Raw genomic sequence first — 22393 nt, 5'->3', positions numbered from 1 at the left:
CGCCGAGTCTCGCGCCGCGGCGCCGCTCTCGGCGTTCAAGTAGCCCGCGACTATTGAACCGGCCAATGAGAGGGCGCGGGGCCGCCGGCGCGTCACGCCGCTACGGGCGGCGGCGAGGGCCAAAGCGGATGGGGCGGGGTGAGCGGCTGGGGGCGGGGCCGGAGGCCAGGGGGCGGGGCCTGGCGGGCGGGAGCCGCGGGGCGGGGCGAGGGCAAGGAAGCAGCCGGAGCCGGGAGGAGGAGGCGGGGGGAGTTTAATGGCAGCCGCGCCTCAAACAAGAGCGAGCGCGGAGCTTTTTTAGTCTAAAATTCAAAAATTACACCCGATTCTAAGTTTTCTTTAGCTATTTGTGTACATAGAAACCGTGCATTTAATATACACAACAGTTTATATGAACTCAAGCTGACTACTGTATTCAATATGATAATAAATATGAATAAAATCTATGACAAAAGCATAAAAGCGTTTTTCTTTAAAAGTGTTTCGGACTTGAACTGCCTTGATTAAAAAAAAGACAAGAAGAAAAATTACTCTGCTTTTTCCTTGTCAGGCTGCAGCCTCAAAAAAAGCGATCAGTCCATCTCCATCACAGCCATCCAGCATTTCCAGAAGAAGAGGAACTTTACTTTTCACATTGGTGCCTTTAAATTTAAATTTATCTATGAAGAGATCTGTGATCATACCTGCAAAGGTAAAATCCCAGGAGTTATTACTTGTTTTCATTATGAGGTATCTCTACTTTTAACTTATGTACCAACTATTCTATTTGATCCTGGGTTTAGAGACAAGACTCTTTTTAAACTTCATGTTTTAAACAATAATTTACTTTTAAACAAACCCAAACCACTGTTAGAACAGCCCAGATTCCAGCTTCATTCTAAAGTGTGTATTTCTGCCTTAGAATTACCCACATCTGAAACACTAAAGAAAGAGGAACCATCACAGGATGGGCAGCGAGGACTCTGCTTACGCTCTATATACATCGGCTTATTAAAGCTGGTGTCTGGCAGAGATTCTCTGAGCTGAAAGCCATACAGGGAACACTAGAGGAGGTTACAGAATTTTCTTCACTAAATTAGATCATCTTCTATGAGTCTCCCTTCCCACCCCGTGTGCATTTTTCTGTTTTTCTGATGTTTTGCAAAACTTAACCACTCAGAATTTAAATCACTCATTTAATTTGTACAGATTCTTAAATGCCATCCTGAATTTGAATACAATCCTTAATCATGTCCATAAAGACGAGGATCATCCGAATATAAGCAGCTGTCTAAAAGTCACTTGCAAATAATCCTGGTATTTTCATTCTCAGTGATATGCTTGTGATGCCAAATCAATTTTAGAAGTTCTCAGGTGAATAATTCTTGAGAACTTGTAGAGAGTTACTCAAAGTCCTGCAGTGGCATACAAGCCATTTTCAGTATGTGCTAGGTTTTACTGCCTCACCTTTAACTTCAGATCTTTATGAACAAAAATATTGCATAAACACGCAGCCTTGGCTGTCTGACCAAACAGACTTCCATACCTATTGTTGTCCTGAAGCTACCCAAGTGTACCCACTTACCGAGTTATTTCAGTTCTGCTAATACTGACTTTATAACTATTTCAGTCATGTCCAGCGTGCTCTCTGGACAGTAAGTTGCATTTGAATAAAAAGTTGAATTGATCAACAAACCATAAAGTCTCTCGAGATGTGCAGGTTGTCTCTTGTATTCCTCAAGCAGCTGATCTGCCTCTTCCAAAATGCTGCGGTATTTTGGTAGCAGGAAGTCCACATTTCCTTCATGAACTTGTAATTCCTGAAAGACATTTTAAATTGTAAGAATCAACAGCAGTTAAGTATCATAAGAGCATAAAAGTAAGAAGAAATTAAGCTAGGGTCTGACAGGAGGAAGTACTTCAGAGACAAGATAATCCCCTTCTAAACTAGCAAGAGTTATTTTCAAAGTGCCTCATTTTCTAGTCTTCTAATGAAATGCCAGGTGTTACTTGTAACTTTGTAGACTAGATTCTCAAAAGCCTGTGCATTACAGCTTCCAGCTCTGAGTACTGCCAGAACAGGATCACACCACAGCCCAGCCCCTACAGAATTAAGCCTAATGAAGGCTCAAAGCCTTCACCATGTCTTCATTTTTAGAATAATTAAATTCCTAGAAAGTGTAGCACATGCTAAAAGTAAACTCTGAAAGTATCACTCCAATTTGTGACACCAAAAAGTTTTGAAGACCTCTTCTAAAATGCCCTAGTCTACCGTCAGACCAATTTAAGATGGTCAATAATATAAATCTTTTTATCCCCCACTGAAAGACTCTTCTCTTCTAGACAAGAGGTAATTATGCTACACATCATGAGTCTGCTGGGATAACAGCTTTCATCAATCATCAGATTATTTTACTGCCTATGAATAAGTTATTATCCAAAAAATGAGTGACAAAAAATTGTCAAAAAAGATTAGTCAAAGCAGATTTGCTGCCGAAAAAAAGCCTAAAACAAGCAAGATGTAAAACATCATTATTATTGCACAAACATAACATGCATTAAGAATAAATTCTCTATTATTCTCTACCTCCCCGGTTTGCCAAATCAAGCCCAAGTAAAATACTTTTAGTGATAGTAAAGATACACACTATTCTCATTGGTAGTCAGTTTTTCTACTAACTCAAGAGTTCTGAAAACTGGTATTTGATTCCCCCAAAGGACAGGAGAGAATTGGTTGTCCATTTTCATCTCCTCTCCCCCTCAAAAAAAAACCCAAAAGAGAGAAGTTTTGATAAAACCCTGGTTGTTGGAAAAAGTCCAAGAACTGAGACAAGCTGCCTAACTGGTACCTCCCAAAGACTAACCATTGAGGAGCAAAAGCAAAAGATTAATAAGGAGATAATTCAGAAATCATGACACACTGGGATGAAGTTCCAAAGCAAGGAAGTCGCATCTGGCCTGGACGATCATCCCAGATCTAAAAAACTTTTAAAGGTTAGTGAAAAGAGACAAAGGAACTGGAAAACAACTGCAGGCAAAAAGAGAACATTAGGTGATAAAGCAGGCTGCCTTCTACTGTTCAATTTAAGTATCCTCAGCATCAGTCAGTAATCCTACATGTTATTCACTAGTTATATAGTACAAACGGGAATTTTACTTGAAGAAGTCTGTCTCCTAGATAAAATGTCCTGGAAATAGCACAGATACCAGTATGACACTCATCTGACCTGAACCCTACAGCTTAGTATCTGACAACATCATCCCCAATAAAAATCCTTCCACAGGAGTTCAGATACTTACTCTCAATGCATCAATTAAGTGAACCTTCTTGGCCAACAGCTGCTGATACTCTAATTTAGGGTGGATAAGCTTTAATGTGTGCCTCACAGATTCTTCATTTATGTCTAGTAGGGAGTAAAAAAAAAAAAACCAACACGCAAATGAATAATACATATTCCATTTATAAGAATATAAAATGAAGTCAAGGACAACAAAATACAGATGAAAGTTTTACCATACGATATGCTGAGATTAATCTTCCTTTTAGTAGCCTCTTTGGAAAGCACATCTTTTAGGATGGATATTGTAGAAATGTTGTCAGACTTAAAACATCCCTCACCTTTTCTATAAAGGAAGAAAATCTTTAAATGAACAAACTTAAACACACATGCACGCACTAGATTTGTCCCTATGTTAAAATAGAAGGCCTGTAAATTAATGCCCAAATCAAAGAATGCAATGCCTATAAAGGCTGTAACTATTCTCCATGTATCAGGTGGCTGTATACACACCTATGCTATTTCCTCCTTCCCAGTGTGATCTTGACAGAGAACAGTTTGTTCCAGCAAATAAGACAAAGCAGTATATACAAATCTCAGGTGTACACAAAGCAGTTACCTTTATTGTATGGCACTAAGATTATGCAAGTAAGATTTCGGACTGTATTCATTCCTCCTAAGTTTTATCACTGCAATACCTTGAAGCCAAACACCAAGCTTCAATACCAGAAGGGAGGAAAAACCCTCTCCCGTTCCACCCAAAACCCCACCACCCAACAACTTTCTACATTATGAGTAGACAACACGTATGGGTAAGGCTGAGAGTAGGCTGGAATCTGTATAACTACAACAATTAATTTTTTCCCCACTTTACAGGTCCATTTTCAGGTGGACGTATATAATTTGCTGAGGGAAGATATAACTAACTAATCTGAGCACAGAGTATTAATCAACACAGAAATAATATTTGCCTAATATAAGCTGCAGAAAAAGAAGGTTTTCAGCTTAATGGTTATCCCACTTGTTTGCATGAGTATTAAATGCCTTTTAAGTTCTTTCTGCTCCTCAATACAAAAAAAAAGAAGTTAGAAAACAATAGGCATTACACAATAATTTCACTACATTAGTTAGCTACATTCTTTAAATTCTAAAAGCAAGCCATCATCTTAAAAATATATCAAGCCTTTCCTCCCTGGCAATTTTGGGGTTTGGACCAACTTCAAGAAAAACCCTGTTCAAGTTACAGATTGCATCATTACTGGATAGTGCTCACCCCTAGTAATATTTGACAATCCTTTTTAAGAAAGATGCCTGTTCTCTTTAATGGGAGTTTTGATGGGGCTGAGGGTAGAGATGTGAAGAGTATTATGTGCACGAAATGGTACTTGCAGACTGGTCAAGAATGAAAAAAACAGAAGCCCCAGCGTAGTCATGTTGCACTTTAGTAATTGTATTTTACCTGTAAGTACTTTCAAGCTGTGTACCCAGGAAGGTGTTCTGAAAATAAAAGGTGATACTCTCTCCAGCGGGAGTCTTTTCAGGCACCTCAGGCAAGCAAAACACAACCCACGAGTGAATTTCAGCAAAACTGAACTGGCCTTTGAGCGTCAGTGTATTCATGGGTCTATGACATTATGAAATTAAAAAAAAAAAGAAATAGTTAATAGTTATGAAGGAGGGGCACTGTCAGTAGCACTGGTTATCCGTATGAAAAAAGTTAGTTCCACATGGTGGTTTCCATTTAATCAACACCCTGTAAAAAGTCAGGGATCTTGCTAAGTAGTTATGTATTGCAGATTACAGCTACTTTTCTGTATTTCAAGACCAAAAGCTATGCTTACATTCAAGTTTCATCTCCTAGTAGGCATGTCAGAACTGGACAAGAAACTAGTTGGAAGTTTTTGACATATCCCATTTCAAGTTGTTAAACCTGAAACCTATGACAAAGGTAAATAACTGACAACACAGCAAATATGACTAAGAGCCTCAACAGTCTCCCAGTGCTGGAAACCACACACATAGCATTTGTATCAAGAACGAGGCATAATAGAGCTCATTTGCACATTGGAGCATTTGCATATAAAAGCATTAGGTATCATTCCTTCAATCTTTCAGTTTTGTGTCGAAGCAAGCAATACCTTAGTGGCAATACAAGATGTTAACTGAGGGTGGGGAAAAATCATGTAGAAATTGCATAAAATACTAGGTTCCTAACAGAGAAATAAGGGGAAAAGAAGTCTTGGCTCAGTTTTGGAGGCAAATTAGCTATGGGAAAGAATTACATTAAAAGGGTGGAGGGGAGAATGAGGCTGAAACTGAAAAGACTGCGGTTACTAACACAGGAGTTTCCTTTCTACCACACCCTCAGCTCTACTAACACACGAGGGGTTGCACTATAACCCAGGTCAGTAAAATGAAAAATAACCTGAAAACAAGGATGAATAATGGCAAGGAAAGCAGGAATCCATTAAATCCACATTTTTTGTTTGGAAACCCACTAAATGGAACTACAGGCTCAAAACTGTAGGTTAGAGGTTAGCAATGACATACTTAAGTTTATACAGTAAATGTTTCAACTGGATTGCGTCGTTTTTTCAAGAGAAAAAGGCATTGATTTTTCTTTGCAAATACCTGTCATGGTCAATAGAATGAGTTCTCTGATGAAGTGAGAGTGGTTTAATTTGATATTGATGAACTTGGCAGGTTTTTGGTTGAATTCTTGGAGTTACATATGCTTGAAGTGTCCCGTACTGTCCTTCAATCGATCGAACCTGCAGAAATGAAAGCAGAAGCCACAAAAAAAGAACAAAAGGGAAAAGACTAATTTACCACAACTTGGAAAATTGGTGGGTATTCAAAATATGTTAAAGAAAGACTGTAGTACTTCAAAAATATTTAAAGTACTATATTTACTTGAGTGCCACTATAAATAGAGCAGATCAAGAATGTTTCAAAACTAGATGAAAGTGTCCAATGAAGTGCTGCTATATTAAATGAATGAAATACTAAGAAAATAAAACCCCTTAAACTGACTTTCTGATCAGTTAAAATAAAAAGTCTATAACTTGCTTCTAATTCTTCAGTGGCCCCATTACTTTTTTTTTTTAATTAAGGACTGTAGCAGCTGGCAGCAAAGAACAGATCAAAGAATCTAAAAGAGTAAACTGAATTTCAAAATATGCATTCATCTCTTCCTAACAATCAAAGTTCTTCCTGAGCTATTTTTTGAAAAGTAAGAGGCCAGATTTAAATTCAAGTCTCAGAATACCCAACAAGCAGGATGTGCAAACACATTCAAGACACCATACACACTCGCCACACCTCTGAGGACACAGTGATGCGTCAATCACTTCTCTGCTGAGACCAGTTACACAGATTGCGCTAAGACGTCTGCCACTCACACAGAATTGACAAGAAACAGGAGTGTCCCACCTATAGCACCAACACAGCCGTGAAAGCAGGCAGAAGAGCTACTGAAACAACTTTATACAAACAAAAGAGCAGACTGGAGTTCAAGTACAGGTTTGCTTGTATAACCTTGATTATGTCCCCTATTGTATCAGGTCTCAGAACTCAAAAACAGTGTTTTGCAGGAAGACATCCACTTCAATGTTTTTAATAAACCTAAGTTAGTAAAGAGTTCTCTTTGGAAATAAAATCACCAAGACTTAAAAGATGTATCGTCTGTATGTGCATAGATGAAATACAAAAAGAGAACGAACTCCACGTGGCAGGTGCAAATCACTGGAGATCCTCAATATATTGCAGCCAGGTGGCAGTAGAACCTGTGCAGATCGAATCCGTCACATCAGGATCCAAATGCAAGAGTGATAGTACAGTGTTTTGATGACACACTGCGCTATGATGACACACAACAGCAAGTTTATACGTTTTTAGTGGGAGAGTAAAAAACCAAACCTCTTTCCATATACCATGAATGCATTTGATTAATTTTTCTTGTGTTATCTACTCTTTACCTAGTGTTTTCTATAGTAAAGGTGGCCAGGGTCATAGCCCTAAATTAAAATAAGACAACTGAGACACAGGGAGATAAAGTGACCTGCTCAGAACCAATAAGCACACTAATAGCATTTCTTAAGAGGGGATCTGGGAAGTAAGAGTCTTATTTCTGCACACTAGGTCCATTATTGCGACTGCACCAAAAAACAGATAACCACCCCCAACTTCCCACATTTGATGAATCTTACACAGGCTTAAATTTCTAATAATAATCTTTTGACTGAGAGTTTTACATAAATAAACACATACCAGATTAGGGGGCTGCAGTATTAGGCAACTACATAAAGAGAAACCCTAGTGCCTGTGTGCATATTGAGGATTTTCCTAATCATGATTTTCTTCACTATTTTCCCCAGTGGTAGCCACAAAATGTGTGAATTTGGTGGCTCGTTAAAAATAAACCCCAAAACACCCACATGCCTTTAGCATAATAAGCACGGAATGACCGGATTTTCTTCCCCTCCAAAATACAAATCTAGTCTATATTCCTTGGTTACTTCCCAGTGTAACTTCCTTCAAACACTTCCCAGGACAAACAGTGCCAAAGCTTACTTTCCCACATCTCTCTCCACTTTAAGTTGCACACGCTGTCTCCAGAATCAAGTATTTTCACAATCTGTGATTTCCCCACTGCTTTCATCTTAGGGACACTTGAGAAGGACCCCAGGCTCTCCTCTGAAGTAACACAGTCCAGAGGAAGGCGACCAAGCTGGTGAAAGGTCTGGAGGGTATGACCTACAAGGAACAGCTGAGGGAGCTGGGATTGTTTAGCCTGGAGAAGAGGAGGCTCCGAGGTGACCTTATTGCCATCTATAGCTACCTGAAGGGAGGTTGTAGTGGAGTGGGAGTCGGCCTCTTCTCCCAGGCAACTAGCGATAGGACAAGAGGACACAGCCTCAAGCTTCGCCAGGGGAGGTTCAGCTTGGACATTAGGAAGCATTTCTTCTCAGAAAGGGTCATTAGACATTGGAACGGGCTGCCCAGGGAGGTGGTGGAGTCACCATCTCTTGAGGTGTTTAAGAAAAGACTGAACATGGCACTTAGTGCCATGGTCTAGTTGACAGGGTGGTGTCAGGGCAATGGTTGGACTCGATGATCCCAGAGGTCTCTTCCAACCTGATTGATTCTGTGATTCTGTGATTTTTAGAAGCCTTTAGAAACCCTACAGACAATTGTAAAGCCTCAGATTAGAAGGTTCTCAGGAAACAACCAGCAGTAGAAATTGGACTGATCACTCGCTCAGGCTAAGCAGTCAGACCAGGTAGAGATCTCTCCATTCCTAAGCAGACATTTACGTAACCATTAATTTATTAGGGAAAATATTTGGGAGCATGTTACCTTAAGTTCAAGTCTTGTAGTATTTGCTTGGCATCGGTAAGTTGCAAGAAGAAAGTTGCTATTTGGCTGTAAGTGGCAAAAAAACCAGAAAAATAACACAAAACAGGTCTGTGGATTCACAAAAGTTCTACTGGTCTGTTTTAACTGTAAACATGTACAGTAAGGTTTTTGTTATTTATGTACAGCTATTTTACGGAAGTTAAATACAAAAAAGTAAACTTGAATACTCCAATTAATTTTAATGATGGTAAAATAAAGAAAAATCTCTATATAAGGAAAAATCAACTGAAGCCTCTTATACTCTCTGATACCACCATAAAAATTATATAGGTACCTATTTTCCATCTGAAGAAAGCATCTGTCAGCCTGCCTCACTCATCTGCAATATTAGTCCAACATCCAAAAACTACAGTTAGATTAGTAAGAAAACACACCAAAAAAAGCTAAATAAATCATCATGAATGACAAGAAACTTAAAAAGTTGATTTCTGAAAGCTCCAGGGTAGACCATTAATATGCAAACTTAGTTCTTAGAAAATATTCAAACTAAAATACTTAGAGGACCGTTACAAGGAAAAAGACTTTGCAGAAGATTTTCATAATGCTAAGGTAGTTTCCAGATTTTCCCCCCAGCCCTAAGCATCATCAGTAATTCTGTAAGTATTTAAGTTTATAATTATTATAGAAAAAATGCACTTAAACATATGACTCACCACACAGCAGAATTTTCACGTTCTAAAGTGATTTTTTAAGAGACACAGTAAGTAAATAAGAAATATAATGCTGTTTACCTAAATTACTTTGAAATAAATATATGTGATACTGGCAAATCCAGAGAAGAGAGCAATACTTAATGTGTCCTTCACATTCCTGATCAGGCAGGAAAAAAGCATGAGAGCAGTTGCTCCTGGATCCTTCTGTGCATATTTATCTTTGCCCTGTGTCAAGACCTGCTGCTAACTCCTAATTCTGAGCTCTCCAAAATTACCAAATGAGCAGTTTAACTCAATGTATTTAAAATTACAAATATATAAAACCAAATTCTGTTTTTATTATATAAATTAAGAGCTTTCATCATGCGATCTCAATAAATGTCACCTCTTTTGTTTCACTCACCTCAGAATCACAGCTGCTAAAACTAACAACAGCAGAATTTTTATCCACATCCAGCAGGTCTATGGGTACATCACTCTGCAGAACATATGACGAAGGAAAAATAAAAAGCTTAAGCTCCTGAGTAGCTTCTAATGCATTTATCCTCTAACTTTCATCAATTATTTTGATGGAGAGGGAGAGGCAATGATTGCTTCATCCAAGAGGTAAAAGCCTAGGAGACACACAGTTTACTACTTAATCCCAGAGTAACATGACAATCTCTCTTCTCTTATGGAGTCCTGAACTCTTGCATGGCTGGCTTACAACTTCAATGTAAGACGTGTAACTATCTTTCAGACATGAAAGTATATTCATATCTTTCAGACATGAAAGGATACTTCATTCATATGCATGAAGCATACTCACGATTGAAGTGTTTCCCTGTTTTAATAGGGGGATTATAATATTCATTCAGGAAACCAAGAATCATATTACATAATTATTAATAATCCTTTTACCTAAAATAACATTTCTGACACAGACCACTTCTTGTCTAGATGTGTTTTCACTGGAATTAAAATTAAATCTAACACTGTTTTGAAAATGAGATTAAAGGGTATTAGAATGATTAATCACTTGCTTTGGTACTGCTTTATAACTTCACAGAAGTGTCAGGAAACATTAATATGCAGCATACTTCCCTAAAAAAAATATTTTTAAAACGGTTTTATTGTCTTCTCACAGCAGACAAATACTAGATACTGCTTTTTATTTCTTTAAAGAAAAAGATGTAAGTTCTAAACTCAACACTAAGTTCGGGCTAGATGAAACAATTTCATTATTCCTCACTTAGCTATGGAAACAGCAGATACTATAGAGCTGCATATTAGCTGTAGCTTTGCATTGCTCTAATAACATCCTTAATAAAAATAATATTTTTATTAAGAAGTGAAAAATGAAACCCTACAGAAATTCTCTCCCATTTGTAATGGCAAATTCACCTCACAAATTCCTCCTTGTCAAATTTTTCTCCCCATGCGTATCCCAAAAGAAGGTAATTCAGTACCACTCCTCTTTCTGACTATCAAAGCTAACATTAATTTCAGCTGATGCAGTAGAAGGAATAACTAATTAACGTTGGTCTATTTGGCAGCAGTATTTATCACCAATTGCACACAAATCAGACGCTGTTCCACGCTGCAAGTGCACAGGTGGCCCATACCATTCTACAATTAATTTTCCGCTACAGAGGGTAACTGGCAAGTCAGAATCTGCATCTCATTTAAGATTTACTGAGTTAATTGCTGTTTAAATAAGGAGGGACATGCAAAAGCAAACACAAAAGTTACGCAGAAACCTGCTAGTACAGCAGGCATTTTGGTAGTGTAACGTTGCTCTGTTCAGCAAAGGTTTAAGTTGTATTTGTTCCCTAACAAGCATTTACAACAGTTACTTCAACACTGCAAGGCTATATGCTTCAATTCCCTCTTATAACAATTCAGACATTTAAAAACCCATATACTTCAGACACTACAACTCAGCTCTTTAAACTAGAAAGTCTCCAAATGTTTTGTTTAGATATCAAGAAAGCCAACAAGAACAAAACCACACTCACCTGTACCAGGACATTGTCTATAGCTGTCTGCACCTCCAAGATGAGGCTGTAGCTAGCATCATCCATATTTAATGTAAACTTATCACTCACACTAAATGCAGGTACCGATGAAACAGCAGTACTGGACTGAGAAGACTGCTGGTATTTTTCACGTTCCTGAAGTACTTTGATCTGTAAGTGTTCCAATTCATTCCTAGAAAAGGGAAAGCACATATCATGTCTTAAAAAAACAACTATAAAAGCTACCCTAGAAATTACGCTGATTGCAAGGCAATCATGTTTATCTTCTGTCCACACTTTTCCAACCAGGGGCGACTGGTGACTCCCTTTCCACGTACATAACAAAGATAAAACACAAACTATACCACAGGAAAATGTAGATTCTACTGTACTTTGCCAAAAGAGATTTTGATGAGTCACAGGAAGGGACAACTTTTTTCCTTCAAGAGTACAACGCATTTTGAATGATATGCTAGTGCCTACTTTCCTCCCATCATTTAGAAGCTACAAGCAGCTTGGAGGAAGGGAATCTTGTCTTGCTGATACCAAGAAAGAAGGCATTAAGACATCGTCATGTGAAAGACAGAAAGAGACTGTGAAATGAGGCTGCTATTCATTTCTACTTTGAAAAAGCTTGATTCTACTTCTAGATACATTAACGATACAGAAAATCCAGTGAGATAGGAAGGCAAGATGACATTTCAGATTTTAACATTTCAATTCTTCCATTTAAATTTCTTTCTAGTGCCATTACCTTAAGGATGAAATCTTGCTCTGCATTTCTTGACTTAATTTTAGTTCTTCACCTGATCCACCTTCTCTATGGACAGGTTCTGTAGTCAGTCCTGTCAGCCAGCCTAAACCAATATATGAAGTTTATATTCCTTATAAGCTATAAAGAAAAGTCTACACTCAGCTTTTGTATGGGTGGGGCGATGTTTGTTCCAGATACTGGGTAGAGAGAATTGAGACTTTAATTTAATCCTTTCTTCGGAGGATGAATCTAGACACTGAGCATGATTTTTTTTACAGGTTTCATTCTTAACTCACAGATTGGAAAACATTACTTATTCTTTTTCATTAAGTACTTTGAGCAATAAATCCCTCTGCTGCAGTTTTAAACCAAGCGCTTAAATTTTTTTCCACCTCTGTTTCTCTGATAAAACCTTGAGTAATTGGCAGTACTATAGTTGAAAACAAAACCTGATGAATGTATTCATAGCAAACTGCATAGTGCACAGTGTGCTTTGAGATTGAACGCTGCCAGTTGAAGTGGAAAAAAAAAAATCAATCATCTTTTTGTTTACTTAATTACATTTACTTATAAAAGCACATACTAGTTGATTATATATTGACACCTCAGGTATGTTACGCAGACTTCAATGGGTGTTTATAGCTCTAGTTACCTCATCTAATGACAGCATTATTATAAAACGCACCCTAAAAGCTGACATGTCCACCATCTTTCACGTCCCTTAGTTATCTACTTCAAGTACCAAGAAAGCCCAATAATGGAGCATGAACTTTAAAAAAATCCACAAAGCCCTACACTGCCAGGCTTCAAAAGTAACTTTGACTGCTCTAAGCACTACTTTTCCTCGTCTGCCAAACTCTGCCAAACTCAGTCTACTGCACATCCTACCAGAGTTTACCTTTGAGAACCCACAGGTGAAAGTGAGCTTTAGCTTTTTTCTTTCTTCTGTGATTCATAGATCTTTATAACATTCCCACTAAAAGAAGCCACAAAGGACTCTGGCCACAGTATTGCTGCAGCCTGTCATACCGAAACAGCTCATACGAGGTGAGGTATAAGCGTCTTTTCATCATCCAAAGACTATTTAAAAGAGGTACTTGAACACCATCACTTCTCAATAACTGACTGAGAATTGTATCTTGCCAAAATACATGATTTTGAATACAAGAGGTTTCAGTAGGCTAATTTTTTAGCACTGAAGATAATCAAAGATAGAGAATTAGCAATATTTTAGCTCCTAGCAGTTAACATATGCAGCATGTTTACCATGGCCTCTGGGACAGTCAGGGAAATAGCTTGAATGCTACAGAGGGGCTGCTGAGGCACCTCACACAGGGAAGCTTTATTTTCTACTAAAAGCAAAATCAACCCCATTCAAAGCCCTATGAAGCTGAAAAGGAAGGAAATTATGCAAAAGATGGGAAATAAAAAAAAAAAAAAAGATATGCATGTCTAACAATATTTTTAATACAGAAAAAATAATAATTCCTTCAGACATATTCATTATTTCATCACAGTTAGGCAGCAGTCTATGCCAGAGAATAACCAGCTGCTGCGTTACACAGCTGAACACATTATGAATATCTTAAAATATAAAAACATAGTTTAAGTGTAGGAAACATTTTCTGAAGTGTAAATATTAAATTAGATCTTTTCAACAAAAACATTACTCTGGTTCCAATCAGAACAAAAATTGTAAGAGATGTGAGCTGCACTAACAACATAGTCTGCTTCATTTTTATCACATCACTGTATGTGACACTTACTGAGTAAATGATAGGAAGCTTACCTGAATATGTAGATGCTAAAATTTCATCATATCCATCTTTTCCTACACAGCCACCCTGGATTGATGCAATGCTCTCTGATAAAGCCTTCAATTAAATACATTCAAGCAGAGGGAAATATCACTGCACTCATACTAGAAGTTTAGGGTTTTTTTGTGGGGGTTTTAAGGGTTGCCTCCTCCTTTTACCTGCATCAGCAAATACCTACATAGATGCACAATATCCAGACCTACAAAAGAGTACGCTAGCTGATGACTATCACAGCTAAATAAGGGTGTTTTAACAAACGCATTCTGATTCTACTCTGTATAACAAAGACATTAAAAAGCAGTTTAAAGCAAAACACTGATGGAAAAAATTTTTCCATCAGGAATTAGCAATCTGAGGGCTGAAATAGTCACTGTGGATCAAATCTACTATTTTAAACAATTCATAACTAAAGCAATTATGCTCAGTTAAGTCCTGACAGTTTACATTTATTATTTTACATGTAAAACACAGACTATACACAACATGAGGTTGTTCTTTCACTAAGAGAGAAGCACTATATCAGGTTTAACCCAGGAAGGACTTCAGTGGTCAAAAGAGCCAGAACTTTATCATACTCTCTACACTATTTTGATTTTTGCTCAATTGAGGATGATTTCACTTTCTGGTTCTTAAACATTAGGATACTGCTTTGAAGTTCATATTGTCAACATTATAGAGCTCATCAAATTAAAAAAAAACCCACACATTTTAGTAGTAACGATTGTGTAAATACTTTAAGTTTTGAAACACAGATTTTTTTTAAATTAATTTTTCCAGCAAAGAGTAGTATGATGAATGTGGGCTTACATGATCATATCGAAGGACAGGATCATCTACACTCTCAAAGCTATAGATTTCTAGCACTCCATCATCTCGTCCAACGAGTAGTTCTTTAACTCCGTCTCCCAGAATGTCAAAACTATCAATACATAAGATACCTAGTGAAAAAGGGAAAAAAAACCAATTTACTTCATCTTTATTCGTTTATGACACAGTAATACACAGGCCACATTCAGTTACACAGAAAGAGATTCTTGGTCAGCTTTTAAGGTTTTATTAATGCTATTTCTGGATGAGTCCCCTAGAGGGCTGTAGTCTCTCACCTGCGCCTGAGGTTCAAGATCATACAGTGGGTTTTACAGCAACCAATTCCAAATCAAAACCACTACAGTCCCCTTGGTGAAAAGCACTGAACAGGGACCCCTTCTGATGTTCAAGTAGCTTACTTTTGAGGGGTTTAACCCTCCCTCGTCAAACATTTATCCCAGATGAACTGTTTGTCTGTCCACACTACTGTAACTTTGCCAGTTGAAGAAGTAAGCACTCTGCTTCCTATAATTGACTTAAAGCTATTGGTAAAGGGACTACTATGAATTCTGGCTAAGGTGTCAGAAAGAGGGGTCTGACTTGTGCCAGACCTGGACTAGGTACTGCTACTTGACATGTTAGTGGACAAACCCACTACTAGCACATGTGGAACCAGCCGACGACAACTGGTCGTGTTGGACAGGAAAGAGTTAAGGTCTGGAAGGAGGAAAAAGCAGTGAGGGAGTTTGTACAAGAATTAATATGAAAAATGAGATGGAACTTAACTTTTGTGACTCCTTCATATTTGATATGAAGAGTAACGACATACTAGGAAGCATTTTAAGAAAAGATTTTAGCAATAGCTTTTATGAGATAATTGAAAAATATATATATTCTATTCCTGGTCTTCTCCTTTTAAAAAAATATGGGCTAATAGATGCTGCAGAAGCAGCATACCAAGGCCAAAACAGGGGAAGCGTCGTACTACGCTCTGATCAGTTAAGCCTCATTGTGGAGCTTTAATGAAAGCCTTACTCCATCTTCAGATAAAAACTCTTATAATAGCTTTTTTAAAAAAGAACAAGAAGCCTTGCAGGGAAGATGCTAACCTTTCCTCTGAAGAGACTTTAAGACCACTGAAGATGTGAAAAATCTAGCAGGTATATTTGCACTTAGAAATAGTCACCATAATGATAAAAACCTCAAGGAATCATACAGGAATCAACACTGTTTTACAAATGGTGCTTTAACAATACTGTAAAAACAAAAGTATCGTAAAGTACTGGAAATAATATGAACAGAAAACCCAAAGCAAGACAAACTGATTAGAATTATTGATAAGAAAAATGAGAAGAATGAAAGAGAGCTTACTCATATTAATATCACATACTGTCATAATTACAAATGCCTCCAAAGTATCTATGAATAAAATTTCCTGATAATTATACTTGTAACAAAGCCTCAGATACGCTGGAAAGCTAAAGAGTGAGAGATTGTGACACATACCTCCTCTTTTTTTGTCATTTCCAATTTCCCACTTCGGTATAGGCTTGGAACCTGTAATCTGGGTAAGACCCAGTTTACCATCAGAAGTTCCATACACAATTTCTTCTCCAGAATCACCTAAACACATAAGCTGAATTTAGAATCGATAAAATCAAGTACACCAATTTAAAAATTTTGAAAGTATTGTGCAGTTACACTCTACAGCCCAAGGGAAAAAGAAAATACTAACATTAGTGTTGTGTAACAGAACTGTCAGGCTTTAAAAACAAAAACAAATACGTGAAAACTGCACCTGCTCTGACAATTTCTTCATGGCTATCACTCCTCTGTGTATGAACGCCCCCCTGCACTGGAGGTCTGCCTAAAACCCATTCATAATCCAATACTTTAAATTTCAGCAAAGACAGGCTATTAAATTGCCTTTACAGAAAAGAAACAAAGTGATTCATTCAGAACACGCATCCAATAGTGAATGTTGTGCCAAGACTTAAGCAAGTAAGAACTACTTTTCCAAAGCAGCTCTGAATGTCGCTGTCACACAACCTAACTGAAACTAAATTAAGCACCAGATTAACACATTAAAGCGATTTCTATTAGGTGAGAACAGATTAGCAAGAAGGATGATCAAACTATTTTAAGTTCGACCCTTCCACAGCCTTAATTTATGGATGTGAGTTCTACTCAATATTCTCATCCATCCACGGACGGATGCAACTAGCAATTCTAGTTATGGAAATCACATTTAAGAGAAACCCAAACCCAGAACTTTGACAGGGCCCCCAAAAGCCCAGTTCGTATTTACATAATGACACCACCTCATATCTCACTGCTCTTCTAAGAGGCTTTCAATTAAATGTGAATATAATTTGAAACACAGTCACATGTGTGTGTATATGTTTATTTGTATATAAGAAATTACTTCACATTCTCAGTTTTCTGGTGCATTTTTAACACCAGCTTAAAAATCAAGGCAAAACATAAATAACAAACAGAAGCAATAAAATCTTAAAAATATAGTAAAATAACATCATTTAGTATATTCAAAATCTTGTTACCCCCATTTCCGTTGTTTAGAGCAAGAACCGTAGGTGGTCCAGGAACTTCTACTTCATACAGTAAATTAGATCCCTAAAGACCAAGAAAACTATCTTGAATGAGTTTTGTAAAAAAAAAAAAAAAAAACAAACAACACACAAAAAAAACCCCAAACAAACCCAACCAAAACCACACCAACCAAAACCAACCCCAAAACACCAACCCCAAAACAGAACAAAACCGCACAAGCATAACGGCAAAATTATTATGGATAATAGTACAGATATGCTTCACTTATACAAACCCCCAATACCTATGGGAGAACCGTTTCTAAGCGGAAACAGGGTAAAGTTTATATAAATAAAGCTACAAAAAATATAAAACTATATAAAAATAAATAAAAAGACTCTTGAAATGTGTTATTATTTAAAATAATCTGCCAAATTGTCTGGCAAATAATTTTTTTAAGGCACTTAATATCACTCAGACTTGTCACAACAGTAATTCGTGAGAGCAAGAATTTCCAAACTGATAGAGACTTACACATTTAATTCCCTTACATGAGCACTTTTAGTTAGAAGGGACCCATTTGTTATCTACTTCCACCTATGAATTCCAAAGCCTATTTACAATGGTTTTATTAATCCTCATTTGCAAGGTTATAATAATGATCTTCCCTAAAAGAATATAAAAACGTACCAGCATTATAGACAGCAATGCTGCCAAGTAAGATACAATATGCTTATCCTTATGACATTTAAGCCACGCTGATACGCTGATTCCCTTAAGAAATAGCCCAATTCTATGGCATCAAGACACAAAACAGACAAGCAAGTATTTTAACCTTTAAAACTCTGAGGACTCTATCCTGACACGCAAGTACCGGTGTGATGCAATTCACTTTATCTACAGGAAGGCAGAGAACATCATTGATTTTATCTCCTGACAGGTAGTAGTGCTGGTCTTTGCAGTCGCAGTAATGGTTATAGATATAGCTCGCACACAGAAAGAGATCTGCTCCTGAAATATGCCTGAGAAAAAGAAAACACTTCCTGAAGCATTTTCCCAGTAGAGTTGCAGCGACAGCCTTTTAGCCCGACTATATGCATCGCTACCACTTGCAGATTCAAGGCATTGGTGGGCCCTGCAAGCTGCTCCAGCTATTAAAAAAAGTTTCTTATGAATCCTAAAACCATATGATTTCTAAAGCTCTCAAATTTCCTATTTTGTCTTCACATAAAATCCTAAGAATATCTTTATAGAAATATGATTAATATATTTTGATGATATTAATTCTTCTCAAGCCAGGTTATATATGGCAGCATCTTCCAACACTATCCAAAAAGAAAAATAAAAAATGTGCTCCTGTTCAGCTACAGAAAGGGTATATGGACATGTAACACTACAGCAATCACCCCAGCTCCGCTCACCTGCATTTGCACTGATACGAGTGCCTCCAGACCCCTCCCAAGCCCCCCAGCACTTTCTAAACTTCACCACGATTTTCTATGTTCCTTCCTACACGTCGTGGCACAAGCTAAGGCTGGACTGGCACTTAGTGTTACCTACAAGCACATGATATGGTAAAAAATTATTTCATAAAATCATAAACTAACAATCTGCTATGTCTATGAAAAAAATGCAAAATATCACACGTACATAGCTTTGATGCTTTCAGTGAGGTTAGTTTCAAATGAAAGAAACTGCTTCCCTCTTTTTGTGAAACCTCTAACTTCTGATCCTGTAGCCACAAAAATTTTCTCTTGTGGTGTATTAAGAGCTCCTCCCAACTCCAATCGTGCAATTTTTTGGCCTGGCAGTGTCTTGAAGACGGGCTGCAAATAGAAAAGCAATTTTCATCATCACACTATCATATTTACAGTAATCTTTTAACATAAAAGATAATGAAATGGCTTTACAATTTCTGGCAAAACTAAGGATACTATGGATTATATGCAGACAAAAATAATCTGTACCTTTCTCTTCAGAATCACAAAGCAATCAAGCATTTTATTAGTCAATACATACAAAAAGCTATACAACACAATAAATTAAGACTATTATTTCAGTGTTATTCATCCACAGGAAAATTTCAGCACTGCTAGTAGCTGTAAGTTTTTTGTTTGTGTTTTTTTTTTAAAAGAACAACACACACACTCCCTCCCTCTTACATGTTGCATTCTTATTCCAGAAGACTAGAGAGATTTCTTTGTATTGCTATAGAGTCCTTATAAGCTGGCCATGAATATCCTCAAGGGGAAAAAAAATAAAATAAAATGATTATTTTTATTAAACTGGGCATAAGTCTAGGCTCATAAAAAGCAATTAGTTTGTCAAAATCCCCTAAGGTGACTGACTTAGTGAATCACTGCAGGTTTTTGTTCAGTCACAGTAACTGAGTACGTGTACAGGCTTAAACCCAACTGAACTGCAGACCAAAAGGTGTCAAACTGACTTTTTTTTTGTGATGATATACACTAGTGTCTGACTCTACAACTGTAGAGGACTATGTGCTTGTCCAGGCATGAAACCAGCATGTCCTCATCACGGCTAGGTATCAGTCCACAGCTCTACCTAGGCACCTTCCACAGGTATCTTATTTCCCATGCCAATGAAAACAGACTTTCAAAGTTCATTAGGAAGAATACTTAAAAAATAAAATTTTAAATGGAACATTTCCACTTACCACAGCTTCCCCTTTTTTTATGCCAAAACATGTAATGACCCCATCCTGATCTCCAACAACCACCTTCAAAAGTATAATACATTGTTATTTTTTATTACATTCATAATTATTTTTTAAATAATGCTTTTCCTATATTAATCATACTTTCCTGTGTTTAAGTATTTTAAATTCTACAGTACTGAATTTATATGATAGTATGCTTTAGAAAGCTACATAAATCACTATACATAGGACACTAAAGCCTAATAACAACAGTTTAAGTGATAACATTTACAATCCTTTTTCTGTTTCTAGTTGCAAACACCAGCAACCACCAGGTGGAACACTCTAGAGAGGCATAGTTGGGAACACTGAGAAGGTATTATTAAAACAAAAAATACACTGTTTATATTGAGTTTTCCTAAGTTTCCTTAGCTTGAACTTAGAATCACAGAATGGTTTGGGTTGGAAGGGACCTTAAAGATCATCTAGTTCCAACCCCCCTGCCACAGGCAAGGACACCTTTCCTCTAGACCAGGTTGCTCAAAGCCTCATCCAACCTGGCCTCAAACACTGCCAGGGAGGGGGCAGCCACAGCTTCTCTGGGCACCCTGTTCCAGTGTCTCACCACCCTCACAGGAAAGAATTTCTTCTTGATATCTAATCTAAATCTCCCCTCTTTCAGTTTAAAACCATTCCCCCTCGTCCTGTCACTACTTGCCCTTTTGTAAAAAGCCCCTCTCCAGCTTTCCTGTAGCCCCTTCAGGTACTGGAAGGCTGCTAGAAGGTCCCTCTGGAGCCTTCTCTTCTCTAGGCCGAAGAGCCCCAACTCTCTCAGCCTGTCTCCATAGGAGAGGTGCTCCAGCCCTCTGATCATCTTCGTGGCCTCCTCTGAACTTGTACTAGGAAAATTAATAAAAGAAATATTTCATCTATATTAAGTGTTAGCAAAATAGAAATAGAGACATATGCAAGAACTTCCTTGTGGTTTCAGCAATGTCTCAGGTTTTGAAAATTCCTTATCGGTTCTGACAGTTTTCCAGAAACAAATTCACACTTTTTTTCCCTATTTTTTCAAAAGTTTTCCAAAAAGTTCCAAGAATTTGGTTCCAAAGTTTTGCCCCTACGCCGTACTAACTAACGAAACTCACAAGATGATTAATAACACTATCACGACACACTCCACAGCCAGATGCTGGTGAGAGCCAGCAGCAGCAGCTCCGCGCCGCCCACAGCCGCTACCTTCTGCGTCGCCCTTCGCCCCGAGGCGGGAAGAAGCCTCATCGTCTTCTGCGCCGTCACTCCCACCTGCGGGCAGACACACACGCTTTCACCGAGCGCTTTTCGGCGCCCGTAGCCCAGCGCTCGGCAGCGGGAGCAGGGCTGAGGGAGGGCGCGATGCTGCGGGGCCCTCGCTGTGCCCGGGGCCGGGCGGCCCAGCCCTGGAGCCGGGGGCCGAAGCAGGAGGCCTGCCCAGCCCCGGCCATACCGCGAGGCGCTTCCCGACCCGGCCCCGCCGCCGGGAGCACCGGGACCCTCCTTCGGGCTTCTCTCACCGGCCCCACCGCCCTCGCGTAGGGCTCCCGCCTCGCCCCGCGGCCCCAGCCGCCTCCCGCTCGCCCAGGCCGCTCGCCGCCGGTGCGGCCTGCTGCCCCGGGGTAAGGGCACGGCGGTGCCGCCCGCAGCCCGGGCCCACCTGCAGGTAGTCCACGCGGGCCAGGCTCAGCTCCATAGCGGCGGCGGGGAGCGGATCGCGGCCGCGGCGCTCCCACAGCTCCCGTTACCGCGGCAACCTCAGCCAGCGGCCGACACCGCTCCGAGCCGCCTTCCCATTGGCTAGGCCTGACGGCGAGGCGGCGGGGCCGCACCGAGGAGGTGCTCCGCCATTGGACAGTATGCGGTGGCGGGCGGCCCCGGCGAGCGCCGCCGGCCTCCGGGCAGCCGAGGGGCGGGGAGCGCCCGCGGCCCAAGCGGCCCCGGAGCCGCGGTGTTGCCCGGCCCACGCACTCGGGAGCGCTGCGACGGGGCACGGGCCCTGCCCGAAAGAGGCAGCCGGGGGGGAGGCGCCAGGCGGCGGGCCCGGGGCCTAGTGGGGGCCGGCGGGTGGGTCAGGTACCGGGTACGGCGGGGTCATCCCGCCTTCGGTGCCAAACTACTGGAACGCCATGGAGTGTCAGTAAAGTAGGAATATTTTATTTAACAACGAAGCATCGGAGGCATTATTTAGAACAGTGTAACAAAATACCAGCCCTGCACGGAGCCGGAATTTTTAAAAAAATCATTTCTACCACATAAAGAGGAGCGTCGGCGTGAGTTCACTGCGCCTTCCAAAGGTGTTTTTTAAAAAAAATTCCTAGGCCTTCCTCGTGAAAGTAAATACGCTGAATTAAGAAAGGGTAGTGGTGGGTATGTGTATATACATATCTGTTAAAACAGTGCTACTACAGTTACATTCACACTTACCTGGTTCTCCTTAATTCCTTG

At 39.3% G+C, this 22393-nt stretch overlaps 1 protein-coding gene across 1 annotated transcript; it reads right to left on the bottom strand.

Moving 5' to 3' along the window:
• Positions 1–317: 317 nt before the first annotated feature.
• On the bottom strand, positions 318–21682 carry BBS7 (Bardet-Biedl syndrome 7). Its single transcript, XM_068403566.1, has 19 exons — positions 21606–21682; positions 21152–21217; positions 19931–19993; positions 18904–19079; positions 18089–18275; positions 17265–17337; positions 16210–16326; positions 14704–14834; positions 13869–13953; positions 12080–12182; positions 11326–11518; positions 9732–9806; positions 8616–8681; positions 5889–6028; positions 4717–4881; positions 3494–3603; positions 3280–3383; positions 1676–1799; positions 318–683 (listed from the first exon to the last, which is right to left on the bottom strand). Exons 1-19 carry the CDS (start codon positions 21639–21641, stop codon positions 547–549), a joined length of 2151 nt encoding a protein of 716 aa, XP_068259667.1. The 5' UTR covers positions 21642–21682; the 3' UTR covers positions 318–546.
• Positions 21683–22393: the final 711 nt, after the last annotated feature.

Source organism: Nyctibius grandis, chromosome 6 (genome assembly GCF_013368605.1).
Source record: "Nyctibius grandis isolate bNycGra1 chromosome 6, bNycGra1.pri, whole genome shotgun sequence".
In the NCBI taxonomy this organism is placed as follows: domain Eukaryota; kingdom Metazoa; phylum Chordata; class Aves; order Nyctibiiformes; family Nyctibiidae; genus Nyctibius; species Nyctibius grandis.
Note: the sequence above shows the minus strand (reverse complement) of the source record. Positions and strands in the feature narration are given on the sequence as shown.

What these genes read in the sequence shown, in the direction of transcription:
- BBS7 (XM_068403566.1), bottom strand. Translation starts at nt 21,641, where the DNA reads ATGGAGCTGAGCCTGGCCCGCGTGGACTACCTGCAG. An exon ending in CCCGCGTGGACTACCTGCAG is followed by an intron (nt 21,218 to 21,605) that starts GTGGGCCCGGGC and finishes GTCTGCCCGCAG; the next exon opens with GTGGGAGTGACGGCGCAGAA. An exon ending in CTGTCCTTCGATATGATCAT is followed by an intron (nt 13,954 to 14,703) that starts GTAAGCCCACAT and finishes ATTTAATTGAAG; the next exon opens with GCTTTATCAGAGAGCATTGC.